Source organism: Colossoma macropomum, unplaced genomic scaffold (assembly GCF_904425465.1).
Source record: "Colossoma macropomum unplaced genomic scaffold, Colossoma_macropomum, whole genome shotgun sequence".
NCBI classification, from domain to species: domain Eukaryota; kingdom Metazoa; phylum Chordata; class Actinopteri; order Characiformes; family Serrasalmidae; genus Colossoma; species Colossoma macropomum.
This window is the reverse complement of record NW_023494785.1, coordinates 30543121-30562318: the sequence shown is the minus strand read 5'-3', so window position 1 is coordinate 30562318 and position 19198 is coordinate 30543121. Positions and strand designations below refer to the sequence as shown.

The window sequence follows — 19198 nt, the reverse complement described above, 5'->3', positions numbered from 1 at the left end:
GTACTTAGGGGGCCACAGCCCACTGTTGTACGTTTAAATAAAATATGTTCCTTAGGATCTAACTGATTTTTTCCAGAATGACTTAACTATTTGTTCCAAAATTTAAACATCTCCTGAGGTCAGACCGAAATGTTATTACTATGTTTTTGTTTAGCATAAAAAATGGATGTTCATTTGACTTTAAGTGATGATTCCGAGTAAGTTTTAGAGAAGAACGGATCCGAGAATGGATCCTTAACATTGCTTTCAGTTACAATGCAAAGTTTGACAAAGACTATAATGTAACTATAATAAATAATGTTTTAGGCACATGTTTATTTTTATATTCTGAAAATAATTCTCGATCTTGACTTTGACTCGACTACTAAAAGTCTTGGTCTTGAGTCGGACTCGATGTCTCCAGGTGTCAGTCTTGACTTGGACTCGGCTCTAGTGGTCCTGACTACAACACTAGTAAGCTGAGCGTGAGAACCTTCTGAAAACTCCCTCCTGTAAACTGAAATAAATAAAGCTGGAACACAGCATACAATAGCATATCTGAAGTAACATAACAACCCTATGAAGCTTGGCCTGTCCAATGATCTAATGATCTAAGGTCTAATGATGGATTTGTGGAGATGTATTTGTTATGCATTTAGTGTTTCTCACATTTGTAGAACATTAGCATTAGTACAATAAATGGAACAAGTTACTTATGATGCATATTCATGTATTTCAGATCATGAATACTACATTTCATAATGTTGGCCGTGATGTCTGAGTGATATTTTTCCTTACAGGTTAAACAATGTTGGAACAATTGAAGAACATGTAATGTCATGAATATGTAAATATAATACAAATATAAAAAAACAGTGTCACAATACTCACAACACTACAAATACACTTTCCTTTTCTCTTTGGACAACTTTGGGAATAAAGTCGATAAACAAACTCTGGATTACTGTTGCCTCTTTGAAAAGAAAGGCAGTTGGGTCCAGCAGAGGGAGCATGTTTGCTGTCATTAAGCTTATCTTCCATGTATAAAAATGCCACAGAGCCCTCCTGTCTATGTCTTGTCGTCAGAATAAAACACTCCCCCAACTCTTTGCTATATGGTCAAGGAAAGATTATGAATATCTCTACCTAACAAACAAAATGTTCTTTGTTCAATTATATAAATTATTTCTCTGCAAAACATGCAAAACCTCAAAGCAATACAATACTACAAAGACCTTTTCAAAATATACAGTAAAAAATACAGTAATGTGTGTGAAGCCTTTTAGGAAAAGTGGAACAAAGAGGTCAGAGTTCAACACAAAAGGAAATATAGTGGGGTCTGTGCTAAAAGATATATACTATATAAGATGTAGTAATTTATAAATTACATTATTTCAATTTTATGGGAAGAACATAGTTGTACCTGTGGGCCTGTAGCTCCAGGGGGTCCCTGCAATCCTGGTGTTCCTGGAGGCCCTCTGGAACCCTAAAATTAAAACAAAAGTCTTTCTGTGAGTCGGTTGACTTCTAAATCAATGCTTTTTGCCACTATGTTATTTATGAAATGAGTGTTATACTGTTTGGTTTTAAATTATTTGTAACCCTTGTAATTAAACACTACATTCACATGTATTATCAATGAAAGGAAAAGGTACAGTTTAAATAAAAAAAAATGAATTTCTTCTAAGAAGAACGTCCATGTAAAACCATACCGGCAGACCCGCATCGCCCCGTCTACCTTTTTGACCCTGAAAAAAGAGAAAAAATGACGAGTCAATAGAAAAGCCATTGAGTATTGAAATATGGCTGTTATAAAAGCTTAAAGAGAACTTACAGGCTTGCCAGATTCTCCAGGTATGCCTGGGTTCCCATCTTGCCCTATCTCACCCTGTCAGTGAAGCACAGATAGGCAGGGAGTTAACATGCTATTTTTTTACTCATTTCTTTTGGCAGTCACTACCATTAAACATTTGGGAGGCAATACATTTCTTCTTAAGACACTGATTGTAGCCATGCACACCAGTGACACATCTCCAAATAAACAAAATGTTGGTATCTAAAACATGTTAGCATTGGGTCAGTGACTGGACTGAAATCATTGTTGAAGAGTTCACATACCGGTAGGCCTGGGTTTCCAATGTCCCCTTTAGGACCGCGGATGCTGTTCTCAAAACCTGGCTCACCCTTGGTGGAAGAAAATAACACCAGTCAAAATTCAGCAGTGTTTAAAGTCGTTTAAAGTATGTTATCTAGCCTATATGCCATAAGCAAGGATTCAAATTAAAATCAAGCATTTGATTAAAAGACTTGCAGGATTTGGAGAAAAATAAAATAACACAAAAAAATAACACACAAAAATAGAAACATTTCATAGCATGCAGCTGGGATCCATTATCATGTTCCCTTTTGTGCCACAGCCACAGACAGAGTGCAAAAATAATCAGTTTCTGTCAAATCACAAAAATAAGCAGTGATATATTTTGAGTAGAAGAACAGTGGAAAGTAGGAACTTTCTGTTTTTTAAAACAAGGCAAAATGAGAGGTGCTATCTCAAAGACATGCTGTTGTGACCTCGAAAACTGAGAGAACATTTACCAAAAGAATTACAGTAATTTAACTCTCACGATCAGATGTACATACGTGAGATAATACAATGCAAAATGTGCCTTGATGCAGCTGCAATATAAGCTAGCAGTCCATTTTATTGTTTCTATGTCTTTTTTTGTAGAATTAAGAGTGGCACTACACCTTTGTTAAATGTTCTGGTGGAAAAGAAATTCCTTTACTGACATTGCTTCCTCTCGGTCACAGGACTTTCTTTTTTTCCTATTTGTTACATGCTTGTTGATGGTTACACTGTTTACTGCACCTTTTAAACCCTATACCTCACAAACCCTGCACCTCACAGAGACAAGCATGATTAGCTAGAGCTGTAATATACTAAATGTTAATTTCATGAGCACTGTGGGCACGCACTGCAGCCACATCAAGGCACGCTTTGTGCTGCATCCATACATACATCTGGCCCTCTATATAGAAAAGAAAATTGTATTCATTTTTTGAAGGTAAATATACATACATTTATTCAAGGAATGTGGATTCCTTGTAAATGCTTGTTGATAGGAGAGGCATGTTTGCTTGCTTTTTCTCCATCTATAAACCAGACCTCACAGTTTTACACACCTCAACTCCAAAATTCAGTTGAGGCAGGATGTGAAATGCTAAGAAACGCAGAAAACAATGACAAGAAAAAAAAAAAACACAATAGTCTATGTTTTACCTTTTTTTTTTTTTTTACCTTATTGTTATTTTAAATATGACGCCTGCAAAATGTTCCAATATTTAGGACATGGGACATTATGGATATGTCATCCTGGCAATATGACTAGTCAAAATAGCTTAATAGATATGTATACTTCATATTATTACTAGTAAAAGTTGCATAGTAGATATTTAGAATCATAGTTTTTACTAGTAGAAAGACCTCCGGAACTTAAGTTTTTATTAATAAAAACAATATACAACTTGTATTGCTGGTGTCATTTAAGGATAAAACAGCTTGCCATAGTGTTTTGGCCATTTCAAATGAATCACAAAACCCCTCAAAACTAAGAGGACACCCCAAGACCAAAATATACTGTTTTGCGAAAGCCAGTGGAGTATTTTCAGTGAAAACATGATTGACTGCAGCTCTACATCTACCTCATACATTTTTTTTCCTTTATTCACCCTTTTTAACATCACTATATCCATGTGTTTTTTTTTAGCATGTTTTATGTTTTTTAACATACCTGCATATTTTGCAAACCTTAAAGCCGTTAGCCCCTAATTCACAGGTTTTCAGTGTCAGCATTTAAGAAAAGAAAAATAAAACTGCATTTTAAAAAGTTGATTTGAGATTTCCTGTGGGCCACTATGCTTTGTAATTATACACTGGTGGGCCCTGGGGTGGAAAAGATTGACAACCCCTGCACAAGCAGATACTCAGATCAGATGACGCATCATCTACATGAGGGAGAGAGATCTTATGTGTTATGTGCTCATGTACAAACAGGCCTCAGAGTTGGGTTTACCTCAAAGATTCTGCTTTTACCAATGTCTCAGAGGGATAGATAAAGCAAAAAAGGACAACTCACTGGATCTCCTCTCAGTCCTTTTTCACCTTTCACACCTGGTTCTCCTGGGGCACCTCTTTGACCCTGTTGTGGCAAAATAATCATTAGTCATATACATAGACTTCGCAAACAAGTTTTCAAGACTAGACTGTTGTAGATTATATATCACCTAAAAAATTGTACAGTATACCTGTTTAACACATTCTAAAGTACATAAGCACATTCTACTGTGAACCAGCTAAAAAAATAAAGATAACAAAAGATGAAGATGTTTACTGGGCTGCCCAGATCCCCTAGCTCTCCTTTAGGTCCTGCAGGTCCGGCCACACCCTAAAGGTAAAGAGAATAAAAACCAGTGAAACAGACTCACCATTTGTGTTCAGTTAGTCAACCCAATTAACAGAAATCAGCAAAGTAATAGGAAACCATGTAGATGGTTTTCTATTGCATTCAAGGATATTGTAACGGGTTTCGTGTTATGGCACTTTTGCTTGAAATTAAACAGAAAATGATTACCTGTTCTCCATTTACTCCATACACACCATCTTCTCCAGCTTCTCCCTGTCAAACACAGATATAGTAAGATCTATGTGATAATTAAAAAAAAACAACATATTCTAATACATATAGATATAGCGATGTGCAAAAGTTTTTATAGTCCAAACTATTAATCTCTATAATATTATTACATCTGCACATCTAATGAAAATAATATTAACATCTTGTAATGCTAATATTGACATATTATTAATGCGATAACTTTCCACATGTCTCTGACCTATAGAATAACTTTCTCTGGATATACAAAGCACTTTTTGTAAGTCGCTCTGGATAAGACTGTCTGCTAAATGCTGTAAACATAAATGTAAATAACTGCATTAATATCATTTACACGATCAAAAAAGCCTAAAAAGCTGGCATCTGGCTTTGTCATCATACTTCTGGCTGCAATACATTCAGATTCTGCAATACATATTCATATGTAAAAGGTCTCAAATACTCACCATATCTCCCCTGTAGCCTCTGCTACCCTGCAGAGAATTAAAAAAAAATGAAACTTGTTCAGGTGAAGTTCATAAACCAGCTGTAGTGAGTAGTAAACATTCAGGTAAATGAACCACTGCTACCTTTTGACCTCTTCTTCCAGGGCAGCCCCGATGTCCTTGGGTTCCATTTAGACCTGGTGTTCCTCTGTCTCCCTGAAAACACAGCGATCTCATAGGTTACAAAACTCTTCAGGCAAGCTCCCTTCAGAGCTGACATTTTATGGTTTAACAAGAGAAAAGACCTAGACAAATAACTTCAGAATGTTTTACTGAAAGGAGGAAAAATCATACAAAAACAATCAGTAGTCAAGGATGGTGGGTTCATACATTTGGCAGGGGAAGGGTAAAACCCAGGGGTATAGGTTATGAACTGTAGTACACCTTTAAAATCAATGGTTCTTCCAGGATTCTTCAGTAAAGACAATGGTTCCATATAGAACCATGAACGCTCAAAGAACACTTTCCTTGCTTAAAGAATTCTTCGCATCGTGAAATGGTTCTTCAGACTGATGGAGAATGTGTTGTAGATGGTTCTATATAGAACCTTTTGGAAAAGGGTTCTATACAGCACCAAAAAGGGTTCTTCTATTGTTACAGGTTTCACATTGTTTTAAGAGTGAACATTTACTGTTTTAGACAAGGTTTTAGCTTTCTATTGTGTTTAAACTGCCCATGTGTTCCTGTAGCATAACACTAAATAAGGTTTTTGCAATTCTATTGTCATTTGAGCTTTTATCTAGTGAAATGCACATATATCTAAATAAGCAGCTCCCTTTCTCTAATCTTAAGTTGTTGGTTTTATTGAACGAGCTTGGAATTTAAATTGGAGTATAAATCCAACTTGCATGGAATCTACAACAGACATCATATGATTATTGTATCACAATTAAATCAATTTATTTTAAATCTATAAAAGGAGAAAGAGAGGAGGGCAGTTTCAATAATTAAATCATTTTCGTCACTTCTTTTGGATTGGAGAAACTGGATCTCCTTGCATCCCTCCTTACATGCGTTCAGCAGCTAGAGTTTGGGCAAAAGTCGCCTGGTTGTCTTATGAATTTGAAATAAGGTTTTATAAAAAATGTTTTAAGAAAGACCAACTGAAGTCTTACCATTCCTCCTTCTTCTCCAGGAAATCCAGGATGTCCTCCCAGTCCTGGACGGCCCTGTTCAGAGGTAAAAGAGATACAATTATTGAAGAATCTCCTAGCTTTTATACAGCACCCTTCCTGCCTTGCATTAAACAACACATTACCTTTCCTCCTGGAGGTCCTCGAGGACCTCGCACGCCGCCGTGGCCAGTACATTTACACGTCACATTACAGCACTCTCTCGAGACCACAGTATCCTACAGGGAGACACATTGAGAGAGGTAAACATAAAAGCTTAATATAGTGAGTAGTAGTGCTGGATGATATTGTGTAACATTCAATATCACAACATTGACCTGCATAACATAAAATTCACCTGCAAAAAAATCTTAACAAGCCAGAAAATCTTAAAAATTAACAACAGATCTTGTTTTTTGATTTTATGATTGGCTGCCTAGACTGGATGTGTATGTATAAGATTAATCAGCTAGCTTTTAAAACTCTACAATTTTGTCAAATTTATGAGTTCGTAAAATCAAATAAGAAACTTTTTTTTACTGAACTTAAACGTTTTGATGCTCTCCACTACGAAAGAAGGAATTTCTTGTTTATTGTGCTATTGTGTGCATGAATTGACTATATTTTACTATTATAGCATGTATGTTCCTTGGCAGCTGTGTATTTAAGTTAGTTTCACTTCTAAAGATGCTATTCAGTTTGCGTTGTAGTGAGCTGTTAGTTGTAGAGCTTTGCATTGTAGCATTTTTGAAAATGAAACTGGTGGTGTTATTGTGCTGTATGTGGTCTGTGGTGTGTGTTGGTGTAGGTCACACATCCACAGACTGTCTCACACCCACATATGTCCAAATACTGACTATTGATGCTGCTGTTGTGACTTAAACTGCAGAAAGTTTTTTCCTGTGCCTCTCTATGCTCTGACTATACTTACAATGGTTCCTAGAAGCCCCCCACCTATGTTTATGGCAAACATGAGGCAAAAAAACCCAACCTTGTTTATTTACTCATTTTTTCTGTGATACAATACCCAGCTCCAACTGGCTGACTGTGTTATATCCCAATAGGTGACCCTATTGCTGTGGCTCTGTTTTTTTCTTTTAGCTAATAGTGTCACCTGGAAATTAATGGTAATCTTAATTAAAACTGATTCGATAATCGTGGATTCATCTGTCAGCATGTATCATTTTACAGTACATTGGCTCACAATCTGCTTGTGCACGGCACTGGCCACGCTCTGCATGCCAATAGTGAGAGGCTCCTTGTAGTCGAATCCTCGTCCAAACTCCAGCTTCTGCAGGTCTGTAGTGCTCTGGACTCCCTCCAGTGCTACTACCAGCAGTGCATGGACTCCTTTCACAAAAATCACAAATACATGAGAAATACAGTGGATCATCTCTGATTTAGTGTCATACACATGCAAGTGCCTTCAAAAAGTTTAATATGAAACATTTAAACGTCTTTGGTAGATATTTACCTTCTTAAAATAACAGTTTTCTGTCAAAAGTGATGTTCATTAGTTCAAATCTCACTTCAAAGTAACTTCCACTGTTCCATTTTCAAAGAGTAATCACTGACAAATCTTTTTGACTTGAAGAACTAATGATTTAAAAATAGCGAAATTAAAAAAAAAATTGTTCCCCTACCACTTCTCCTGAGTTCCTCTGAGGATTGCATAAGCGCTTCAACAGAATCATCCAGGCCATCAGTGAAGATGATTACTACCTGAGGATGTCAAACAATGGAATTTGAGCATTTGATCATAAAATAACATTTGATGAAAATCAGACATAAAAATTCAGAAGAAATGTAGGGTGAGCAGTTTAGAAAGTTTTGGACATACATACTGCAAAGATTTTTTTAAAACTGCCTTTTAAAAAACTCTGGGTCAATGAGTAGTGTGTCTCATTAACATCAAGAAGACAATCTGAAAAGATAAAAAAGTGAATGTGGTTGCCTTCTTATGAGCTTAAATTGCTTGAATTCTTCCCCCAATTTGCAACCCCATTTCCAAAAAAGTTGGGACGCTGTGCAGAATGCACATTTTATTGTTTTTTTAAAAATATATGCCCATTTTGAATTTGATGCCAACAACACATTCCAAAAAAGTTGGGACAGGGGCATGTATACCATTGTATTTCATCACCTCTTCTTTTAACAAACTCTGCGTTTGGGAACTGAGGACACCGACTGCTGTAGTTTTGACAGTGATATGTTTTTCCATTCTTGTTTGATATAGGATTTCAGCCGATCAACAGTTCAGGGTCTCCTTTGTTATATTTTTCACTTCACAATAACCCAAATGTTTTCAGTGGTGACAGGTCTGGACTGCAGGCAGGCCAGTTTAGCACCCAGCCTCTATTAATACGGAGCAATGCTGTTGTAATACATGCAGAATGTGGTTTGACATTGTCTTGCTGAAATAATCAAGGCCTTCCCTGAAAAAGACAATGTCTGGATGGCAACATATGTTGCCAAAACATGTATATATCCTTCAGCATTAATGGTGCCTTCACAGATGAGCATGTCATCCATGTCATGTGCACTAATGCACCCCTATACCATCATGAATACTGGCTTTTGAACTGTGCACTGGTAACAAGCTGAGTGGTCTTTAGCCTGGAGGACACAGTGTCCATGATTTCCAAAAAAAAATTCAAATGTTGATTCGTTGGACCACAGGACGCTTTGGTCTCAGTCCATTTTAAATGAGCTTGGGCCCAGAGAAGGTGGCAGCGTTTCTGGATCCTGTTTATATACGGTTTCTTCTTTGCAGCGACAAACTGTTTTCACAGACAGTGTTTTTTAGAAGTGTTTCTGAGCCCATGCAGTGATTTCCACTATAGAATCATTTCTGTTTTTAATGCGGTGCCGCCTGAGGGCCCAAAGATCATGGCCAGCAAGTACTGGTTTTTGGCCATGTCCCTTGCATACAGAGATTTCTCTGGATTCTCTGAATCTTTTAATTATATAATGTACAGCAGATGATGAAAAGCAAAAGTTCTTTGCTGTTTTACGCTGAGAAACATTATTCTTGAATTGTTGCACTATTTGCTCGTGCAATCTTTCACAGGGTGGTGAACCCCTCCTCATCTTTACTTCTGAAAGACTCAGCCTCTCTGTGATGCTCTTTTTATACCCAATCTTGTTACTATCTTGTTGCCAATTAACCACAAGGTGTTTTTTTAGCATTACACAACTACGCCAGCCTTTTGTTGCCCCCGTCCCAACTTTTTTGGAACGTGTTGTTGGCATTGAATTCAAAATGGGCATATATTTTTCAAAAAACAATACAATTTCTCAGTTTCAACATGTTTAATAACACAACTAAAAACACACATTAACACTTTGCTGTAGTTAATGTGTGTTTTTAGTTGTGTTATTAAACATTTTTAATATTAACTTTTTTTTGGTTGTTTTTTTCTATAACATCATAGCTTGAGTGACGCGACTTTCTAACTGCTTTTTGACTGTTAAGAGACGAGATCATGAGCTCAAGTCCTCAAAGAGGAGGATGACTTAAGGGCAGTCTGAGGGTGGAAACTGGCTAAGACTTAAATAGAGGAAGGAACTCAACTTGAATCCAAATCAACATAAAATGTATTTTTTTTAAGCATAACTTAATCTGTTTTTTTGTGTAGACTAATCTTAGGTGCGGTGCTGAAAATGTAAGTTAGCAGATCTTTCGACTAAACTAAATTCAGAATACTGCTATGAGAATCTACTTTACTACACTCAATGAAAATAATCTGGCTCACCTTTGCACCAGCATTAGAGGCCTTGAACATATCTTGAAAAGACCGCAGGAGCTGGGAGTTGAAGGCAACAGCTTGAGTAATCTGCTGTGCCATTATTTTATTTATCACATCGTCACTGTACTCCGCAAAGCCAGTATCATAGAGTAGATTCCCATTCCTAGCAACCAGGCGGAAGGCCATTTTGGTCTTCAGCATGGGCTCTTTGAGACAGCACAGGTTGTGCAGAGTAGATATTTGTCTGGCAATCTCACGCAGGTATGTCTGCAGCTTAGACTGGCCACTGAAGAGTGACTGCGAGTTTGCACCAACACGGGAGACATCAAATCCAATACCAATATCTACAGTGCAATCTGTTACAGACAGTAAATGCTATATTAGTAAGTGAAACAGATTAAGTACAGTTTGTGTGAGTGTGGGAAACAAAGCCAAAACCACCTGAAAAAGCACCAAAACTTAACAGATTTTATTTTAATTTTTAGATTTTATTTTTTAAAAGGTTGCAACTTCATATTCAGCTATATCTAAAAGAGAAATCCTTCCTTACCTGGCTCATCCCCCCAATCCTCTTTTTTGCAAAGAATATCAAGCACCTCCTGGGTTGTTCTGTTCAGTTTCAGGGAGTCAAAGCTGTCCACACGAAAAAGTCTATCTGACCGCCCGGCAATGTCATTGAGCTGAGACTGTGAGACATCCCCTATTCCAATAACAAACATCTCAATTCTCCTGGCCCTCAGTTTCACAGCTGGCTCTTTGACACTGTCTTTTGATTTTCCATCAGTGATCAGCAGCAGGTTCTGTGAAATGCCACTTTGTATGCGGCTTCCCTTGCTTGTTTCAAAGAACTCGTGCACGTTCAGCAAAGCATTTCCAATTCTTGTCCCTTCGGACAACTGGCCAATGCCCTGAATAGCATCCTTCACATCCTTTGCGTTCATTTTTTCATTCAGGTAGAACTCCTTCTGGTATGCAGTACTAAACTGTGCCACACCGACTCTGAAGAGGTCTTCTCTAATGCGAAGACTGTCAATGAGATACAACATAAAATTTATCATTGTCTTCCATTCTGTCTCGTCGATGCTTTCAGACCCGTCAATTAGAATGACCAAATCAGCTGCTTCTTTCTGACATTCTGAAAAAAAGGCAAGTCTGAGATTAAATTGTTGTACTGATGTATGTAGTATGTCCTGTCCTGATGAACCTCACAGTGTTTCAGTTGAAACTTAACAACTGAATTCAAGACTTTTGTCTGGTGTGAGATAAAAGCATGTTATGTATTCACCTGGTTTAGAGGTGTTACAGAGCACAGTGGAAATTTTCTGGTGCAGGGCTTTCAAAGCTTCATAGTCACTAACATGGAAAACCTTTTTCTCATCTTTGGTGATGACCTCTAGCTCACTTCTCTTTGCCTTAGCCACTCCAATGCCGTATACACTGATTCCACGGTCCTGGAGCTCATCAGCACGTTTGGATAATTCAGATTTGTCTGTGGCCTCACCATCTGTGATGACAAACATCATCTGTGGGATACCTCTTTTAGCTCGGCCACCACTGGCTTGATCAAAGTAGGTCAGCGAGTACTGCAGAGCCTTTGCTGTGTAGGTACTTCCACCTGGAGCTTCTATGCCACTGATAGCTTCCTGAACCTCTCTTTTGCTACTGTAACGGTTGAGGGGAAATTTTCCCTCAGGAGCATCAGAGTAGACGATACTACAAAAACGGACATTATCTTCCCCAACTTGTGTGTTGTTCACCACCAAATTCATGAAAACCTTCATGCTCTCAAAGTCCTTTTTTGCAATGCTGGTGGAACCATCCACTAAAAAGACAACATCTGCCACCTGTGTTTTCGGACAATCTGAAAAAAAGGGAAAGAGGCATGTCAGACTAAGGCAATTTATTTCTGGGAGCATGCAAATATTTTAAATAATCTGCCAAATATACAAGGGGAAAAAAAATTGTATAATCTTAAACATAACCATAACCATGTTTATGCCAATGAAACAACAAAGCCACAAATCCATGAATCTATAAGATGACTATATAGAACTGTCGCTGTCGGGACAAGGCCTCTTATTTCTACCATATTACCTTCTGTGCAACAGGACAAAACATTCTAATCTCTGAATAGAAGTCATTTAGGACCACTTCTATTGGTCAGCTCACCAAACTGTTGTTAACAATGTGAAGGACTGGCAACTAAGTTGTTTTTTTAATCTGGTTCAATGAGATGTATAGATTTACTAACATAAATCTGTTAACTTCTTGAAATTCCAGGTTTACAACCTCATAATACTTATTATTCATTATTATTATTCCGAGGCATTCCTGTTATAGAAGTGAGAAAGGTGGCAGTTACTGGAGAGCACTGGCCATTTAAAAGGGTAAAGGTAATGATCATAGTTCAGTAATGACAATTAGATGGACATTGCATGCAGCATCCTTAACAAGTTTAGTGGTAATGATGTCAAAATTACTTTGTTGATGCATAGAAGCACTTTAGATGTAAAATAAAAAAGGATAGAAGGCTAAAGTAAGAAAGTAAGTATTAGTTTTAGTTTTAGTTATTTTAAAGTATTTTGTTTTTGTTGTGTCAGGATATTCATGTGTATCCATTTCAGAATAACTTTACTTTTTATGGTACACAGACCAAATGTAGTTAATCTTGTAAAGTACAGTTAGCTTTTTTTCAGTCCTATTGGTGAGATATGTCCTGTTGTACACCCTGAATCCAGACAGCAACTGTAAAATGGAATAGGATAAGCCCATACCAAGGTGAAAGCATAAAGGAGGAAAAAAACTGACGTTAGAAAAAATAGACAGCAATTGAATTGTGGCTAATGCAGAAGCTCAGCAAAACTCAAAATTTAAAACTAATACTCTGATGATGTGCACTGGCTTGACAGAGTTAATGCTTGCAAAATATTTGTGAATCAGCAGTTTTTAGAGTAAATGCAAGCATATTTTTGATCACCTGAGAGCATAAAACTAGTATAGTTCGTAAAACTAACAACATTCTAAAATCTCTGTTTAGACAACATAGCTTGACCACTAGATCCTCATTTGCATGTTGAGCTTCCAAATGACATTACATAAAAAGTAGTCTAGAAAGGCTAGGTTGAGTGGACATTTAACAGGGAAGACATATAGGACAGAGCTTGTCTACCACTCATGAGAAATGAGAAACGCATGAGAAAATTTGTCATCAGTTATTCTTACTAACCAGTTAACCAACCTAAACTCTGAAAATGAAAAAAAGCTTCATCTGTGTTTACTAAACGCCATCAGTGTGTGAATGCAATTGTAATGTACATCAGTATGACTCACCATCAGCGGAACTGCAGATCTTCAACAGTAGGTCTCTTTCTAAGAAACCCAATGCATCAAAATCTTGTGCCATAAACACATTACTGGGAGATCCACTGATATTCCTCAGCTGTAATAGGTTAGCCTCTCGTACAGCTATTGAGTAAATGGTAACACCCTTGTCCCTAAGGGCTTTGGCAGGAACAGTAACTTCATCCTGGGATTCACCATCCGTGATCACAATAAGAAACTTTGGGGCACTGGGACGGCCTCCTTCGGGTGGATCGAAGTACGCTGACACGTAATCGAGCGCATGTCCAATCAGAGTATTTTTGTCCATTTGCTGTATTCCAATAATAGCCTCCTTCATCTCACTCTTATCATAATATCTGTTCAGTGCAAATTCAGCCCTGTGACTCTGTGCTGAACTGCACCAGCCCAACCTGTACACTATCCTTCCCAATTTTAAGCTTGGAGACTAGGGTATCTACAAACGTAGTCATCGTTGAGAACTCCGTAGTGCCAATGCTCGATGAGCCATCAACCAAAAAGATGATATCTGCCAGCATGTTCTTGCAGGCTGTGAAATGAAAGAAAAGATTTGGCAAAGGCTAATTCAGTTTAAAAGTAAGTACTTTCATGTTATCTTTAATGCATATAAAAATGCACTAAAAGCCAAGAGTTAAATGCAAACAACAAAAAAGAATCAGTGAATACGCATTTGACATCCTTACCCTCATCTGAGCAAATATCAGTCAGAATGTCCTTCTTGAGAGGTGCCAGTGCATCATAGTTGGTGACAAAGAACATCTTCTTTGGGTCATCTACCATTTCCAGGAGTTCTGTCTCATTTGCCTCTTTCACTCCAATAGCATAGATGGACACACCTTGATTCCTCAAAGCTGCTGCTGGATCCTTCACCTTATCAGCAGACTTTCCATCAGTGATGACAATAAGAATCCGAGGAACATTTTTACGTGTTTCTCTGGCCTCCTCAAATGGCGTCCTCATATACATCAGAGCTGCACCGGTGTATGTGCCTCCACCTTTATGCACAATCTTATTTACAGCTGCTTCAATGGATCTTCTGTTGCTATATGTTGTCAGATCAAACTCTAGTGTTGGTGAATCCGAATACTTCGCTAGACCTACACGAACTTGTTTTGGCCCAATTTTGAACAACTGCAGAAACTCCTGAATAAACTTTCTCATGTCATCAAAGTCTGGATGTGTAATACTCCCGGAATCGTCAATGAGAAAATAGATATCTGCTTCTTCTATTTGTCTGCACCCTAAAATTGACAAATGTGAAACAGTGTGCAACATAACAAGTAATTATTGTTCTCTGCTAAATTTTACTGAAAATAAGCATGACTTGTGACAATGTAACAACTTACCTTGCTTTAAAGTGTAGCGATCTGTAATGTCAAAAGTTGGAAAAGTAACACTGTTACACAGAGTCTTTCTCAGAGGTGTTTCCACTGTGTAAATCTTATCAAAATTCTTCACACTGAACACAAACTGCTGAGAAGGGTGAGATGCAATCTCCTTCAGCTGGTCAAAATTTTCATTTCCTACTCCCAGAGCGTACACGCTGACCCCAGAACGCCTTAACTCGTAAGCTTCTTTTGCGATGTTATCATAAGACTTCCCCTCTGTGATGACAACAGCAATCTGCGGCACCCCTTGGGCACGTCGGCTGCCGAGATCCTTGCTGAAGACTTTTTCTCTTGCAAACTTCAGGGCCTTGCCAGTGTTGGTGTCACCACCCCTGTACCGCAAAATGTTTATGTACCGTAGGATTTCCTGCTTGTCATCAAACTCGTTCAGGTAGAATTCGGCCTTGGGCGTGTCACTGTACAGAACCATTCCCACCCTCACGTTGTCAGCGCTTATCTCTAGGCCATTAATCACCTGGTAGAGGAAGTTGCGCACCAGCAAGAAGTTTCGAACAGCATTAGAGACATCCACGATAAACACAATATCTGCCAGATGAGCTGACTTGCAGTCTGTGAAACAAATAAACAGATATAACATAAGTAAAAAAAATGCATCAAGCAAAAAAGATTGATTATCATCGAACCTGTTCAAAACAAAGCAAGCAACCAGATAATCTTTATGAACATCAAATGACTGTTATAATTTCAATTTTAATTTCATTTAAGTAAACAGGCTAGCCTTAAGGCTGCTTTGGCCAGCCTTAAACTGACTGTCTGATTTGTACACAAATAGGAAATCATTGACGTTTTCTGAGAGATAAACTCACCCTCACTGATCACTCCTTCACTGACAGTTGTAATGACAGATGTTACATCTTGTGTTATTTGAGTAACATTTTTCTGAGCAGTAAAGAAGGTTTTTCGTGGAGAAGCAATCATGGTCTTTTCCACAGGAGGAAGTTCTCCAGGACGAACAGAAGCAGCACCTGGAAATATGGCAAAAACGAGCTCCACCTTTTTGCTTAAATCAACATTGAAAATGGTCACCCCTTCAGACTTCATGTCACGAGCTGCCCTGATTACGTCAGACTGTGTGTCATCAGATTCTCCTCTGCTCACCACCAGCAGGTACTGCTTGAAGCCCTGGCCAATTCGGCTGCCTGATTCAGCGTTGAGGAGGCTAGTACGTACAAAATCCATTGCTTTCCCAAGGTTGCGCTGTCCAGTAGCCTGGAGCTGGAACTTGCGAATAAGAGCAACCGCCTCATTTTTGGTTTTGTAAGCATTGAAAAGAAACTCCACTGATACGTTTTCACTGAACTGAGCCAAAGCCATCCGGTTGGATTTACTGCTCACGTTAAGTTGATCGGTTAGCCCGTTGAGAAACTTTCTTAGCTCACCAGTCTGCTGAACCGAACTGTCCACCAACACAAAAACATCTGCAAACTTTGGAGCTGCAGCTGAAACAGAAACAAAACAAAGGCAAAACATTTTTTTTCCCCAACAAATTATAAAATATTACAATGAACTATTGTATAATTGCAATATTTTGTAGTATTTATTAGTTAATTTAGTAAAACAATATTAAAATATAAGCTGATTGTTTCGGGCAATAGTTGATTGCAATACACTTATTAATAAACAAAAATTTACAATTACTAGAGAATTTAGTGTACCCGTCAACAGTTGACCGACTGCAATGCATGTTTTTTCATTAGACATTTTGAAAGGAGCATCAATAAACTCCATACGTTCACGCTTTGTAGCACAGAGAGAAAACAATCATGTAATGCTGAGGTAAATAAAAGGTAGAGAGGTTGGCTGTTAGGCAAGCTATTTAGCTATGCAATGCTGCCTAGCTATGCATGCCAGAAAGAGTTTTTAGTACAGCAGTGTGTGAGTGGCACATGCTTATTTACAAGGCCATTCTGTCTGATGACAAGGTGACATCATTCATGTGGCAGATTTCATAGTAAGTCATTCTCCAAAATATCAGTGCACTCTTAAAAAAGATGGTGCTTCAAGGATTCTTTAGTAAAGAAAACGGTTCTGTATAGAGCCATAAACACTCAAAGAACCCTTCGCATGATTAAAGGGTTCTTTGCATCATGACAGCGTTCTTCAGATTGATGGGAAATTGCTATAGATTGTTCTATACAGAAACGTTCTGAAAATGGTTCTATCTAGCACTCAAAAGGGTTCTTCTATTGTTACGGTGTCAAGCTTGTAAGAACTGAAGAACCCTTTTCAAAAAGATTCTATATAGGACCGTCCATAGCATATTCATGCATATTTTCCATGAATCTGAAGAACCCTGTCATGATGCAAAGAACCCTTTAATCATGCGAACGGTTCATGGTTCATGGAACGGAATGTTCATGGTTCTATATAGAACCATTTTCTTTATTAAAGACCCCTTGAAGCCCCCTTTTTTTTTGAGAGTGTAAGGCAAAGTGAAGCTGTTATTATGATTTAACACTTTTTGGTCACTGCACAATTTCCTGTGTGTTATTTCACAGTTATGATGTTGCTGCTACTAATAAAACGTATAGAATAGTAACAAACAGTAACAGTAACAGTAACAAAATCTGTCATGAGTAGGTGTGCCCAAACTTTTGACTCGTACTGATATTTGAGATGATGTACAGAGCATTACCTTGTTGCTGGTCCTCCACTGAGATACAAACTCTGTCCATCGTGCTAGCAGTTGCTTTGACCAGTTCCTGGTAGTTGCTGAAGTTGATCAAAAACCGCCGATGTGGTTTGCTGGCAATGGACTGCAGCTCAGTAGTGTTTACGTCACCAACTCCAATAGTGAAGATTAAAACCCCCTTATTCCGCAGTTCCGTGGCTGGTGTCTTCATGTCATCACCTGAATCTCCATCCGTGATCACCACAGCAATTTGAGGCACATTCTGACCAATCCGACTGCCACCTGCTTGTGTGAAGTAATGATTTTGGAGAAAGTTGAGGGCTTTTCCTGTTTCAGTTCCTCCCTTTCGGTAGATGAGTTCATGCACCTTCTCCAGCAGCTCCTTCTTGTTCGCATACTTGCCCAGGAGGATCTCTTGGTGAGGGTCATTGCTAAACTGCACCAATCCGACTCTGATCTTATCAGACCTAACATCAAGACCCTCTATGAACGTGTGGAGAAACTGCTTCACCTTCAGGAAATCCTCATCACCAATACTACTAGAGCCATCCACAAGGAACACAATGTCAGCCAAGTTAGCCTTGCATCCTAAAGATAAAAACAGGCAATGCATTAGTAGAAAACATGCCATATGTATGATAAGTACAGACATTTTTTAAAAATGGTTTCACTGTATGATTGAAAACATTGCTCATTAAAAATTCCTTATGTAGTACTGACATAATGAGAATTCCTATCTCAAGTTACAGAAGTTCAGCATACCACTGTTAATGCTTTAGCTGCTGCTAATCAAAGTGCTACTTTACCTTGTGGCACCTCAGATACCTGACGTTTGGCTTCCTCCACTGTGGTGCAGAGTACATGGATGAAGCCCTGGGAGATCCCCTGCAGGGCTGTGAAATCAGACACACTGTAGATGTGCTTATCATGAGGCTTTGTAGCGATCTCCTTCAGCTGCTCCATGTCAGCGTCTTTAATTCCAATGGCATAAAGTACGATTCCTCGCCGCTTCATCTCCTGGGCATGTGCTTCCACATTGTCCTGTGATTGCCCATCTGTGATGACCACAGCGATCTGAGTTACCCCCATTTTAGCACGGCTTCCTGCCTCTTCCCTAAAGTGATTTTTCAGCAGGAAGTCTAACCCCAAACCAGTCTTAGTGCCACCACCCATGTACGGGAGATTTGTAATGTAGTCGAGAACCTCCTGCTTGGATTCGTAGCTGTTAAGGTTGAATTCAGTGCGGGGTGAGTTGCTGTACTGTACTAGGCCAATGCGCACCTTGTCAGGTCCCAGATCGAAACTGTCCACCAATGTGAAGAGGAACTCACGGATCCTCTGGAAGTTCTCTGTGCCGATGCTCCATGAGCCATCCACCAGGAAGACAATATCAGCCAAGGCTTCCTCTGTGCAAACTGGGACAAGAAACAATCCGAATTAATTTGCAATCTGAATGTAAAGAAATTCAGTTTCCATTCATAATTCTAATGATATATGTATTTGTTCCATCTTATACTAAATGTGGCATTCAGCTGTGTGGAATGTATATACCTGTTTTCTGTGCACCACTGGAAAGGAAACATGATGCTAAAATGAACACAGACAGCAGTCCTTTTATAAACCCCATGGCTGTGGTGTTCTGTAAGGCCTGGGAAACACACATTAAAATATAGACAAGCCTTCAATATACATGAATATTAGTATGCATATTTACAGACAGTGTGGAGCAACAAAAACTCTATTTATTACTCCATATTGAGCACTCTCAATATCTTTATTCATTCTCATTAAGCAATCCC

The 19198-nt window shown here is 38.5% G+C and overlaps 1 protein-coding gene across 1 annotated transcript in view; it reads right to left on the bottom strand.

Annotated features, from left to right (window-relative positions):
* Positions 1-19198, bottom strand: part of col6a4a (collagen, type VI, alpha 4a) — a 50144-nt gene that overhangs the window by 11627 nt on the left and 19319 nt on the right. The window contains 24 exon segments of the mRNA XM_036590243.1: positions 1403-1465; positions 1692-1727; positions 1814-1867; positions 2098-2163; positions 4116-4178; positions 4371-4424; positions 4611-4655; positions 5099-5125; positions 5222-5293; positions 6253-6306; positions 6396-6488; positions 7454-7599; positions 7893-7971; positions 10005-10354; positions 10549-11133; positions 11284-11859; positions 13329-13725; positions 13727-13887; positions 14042-14599; positions 14705-15316; positions 15574-16206; positions 17403-17987; positions 18206-18814; positions 18951-19047. Of these exon segments, the coding sequence (XP_036446136.1) occupies positions 1403-1465; positions 1692-1727; positions 1814-1867; positions 2098-2163; positions 4116-4178; positions 4371-4424; positions 4611-4655; positions 5099-5125; positions 5222-5293; positions 6253-6306; positions 6396-6488; positions 7454-7599; positions 7893-7971; positions 10005-10354; positions 10549-11133; positions 11284-11859; positions 13329-13725; positions 13727-13887; positions 14042-14599; positions 14705-15316; positions 15574-16206; positions 17403-17987; positions 18206-18814; positions 18951-19026 (5994 nt within the window). The 5' untranslated portion in view covers positions 19027-19047.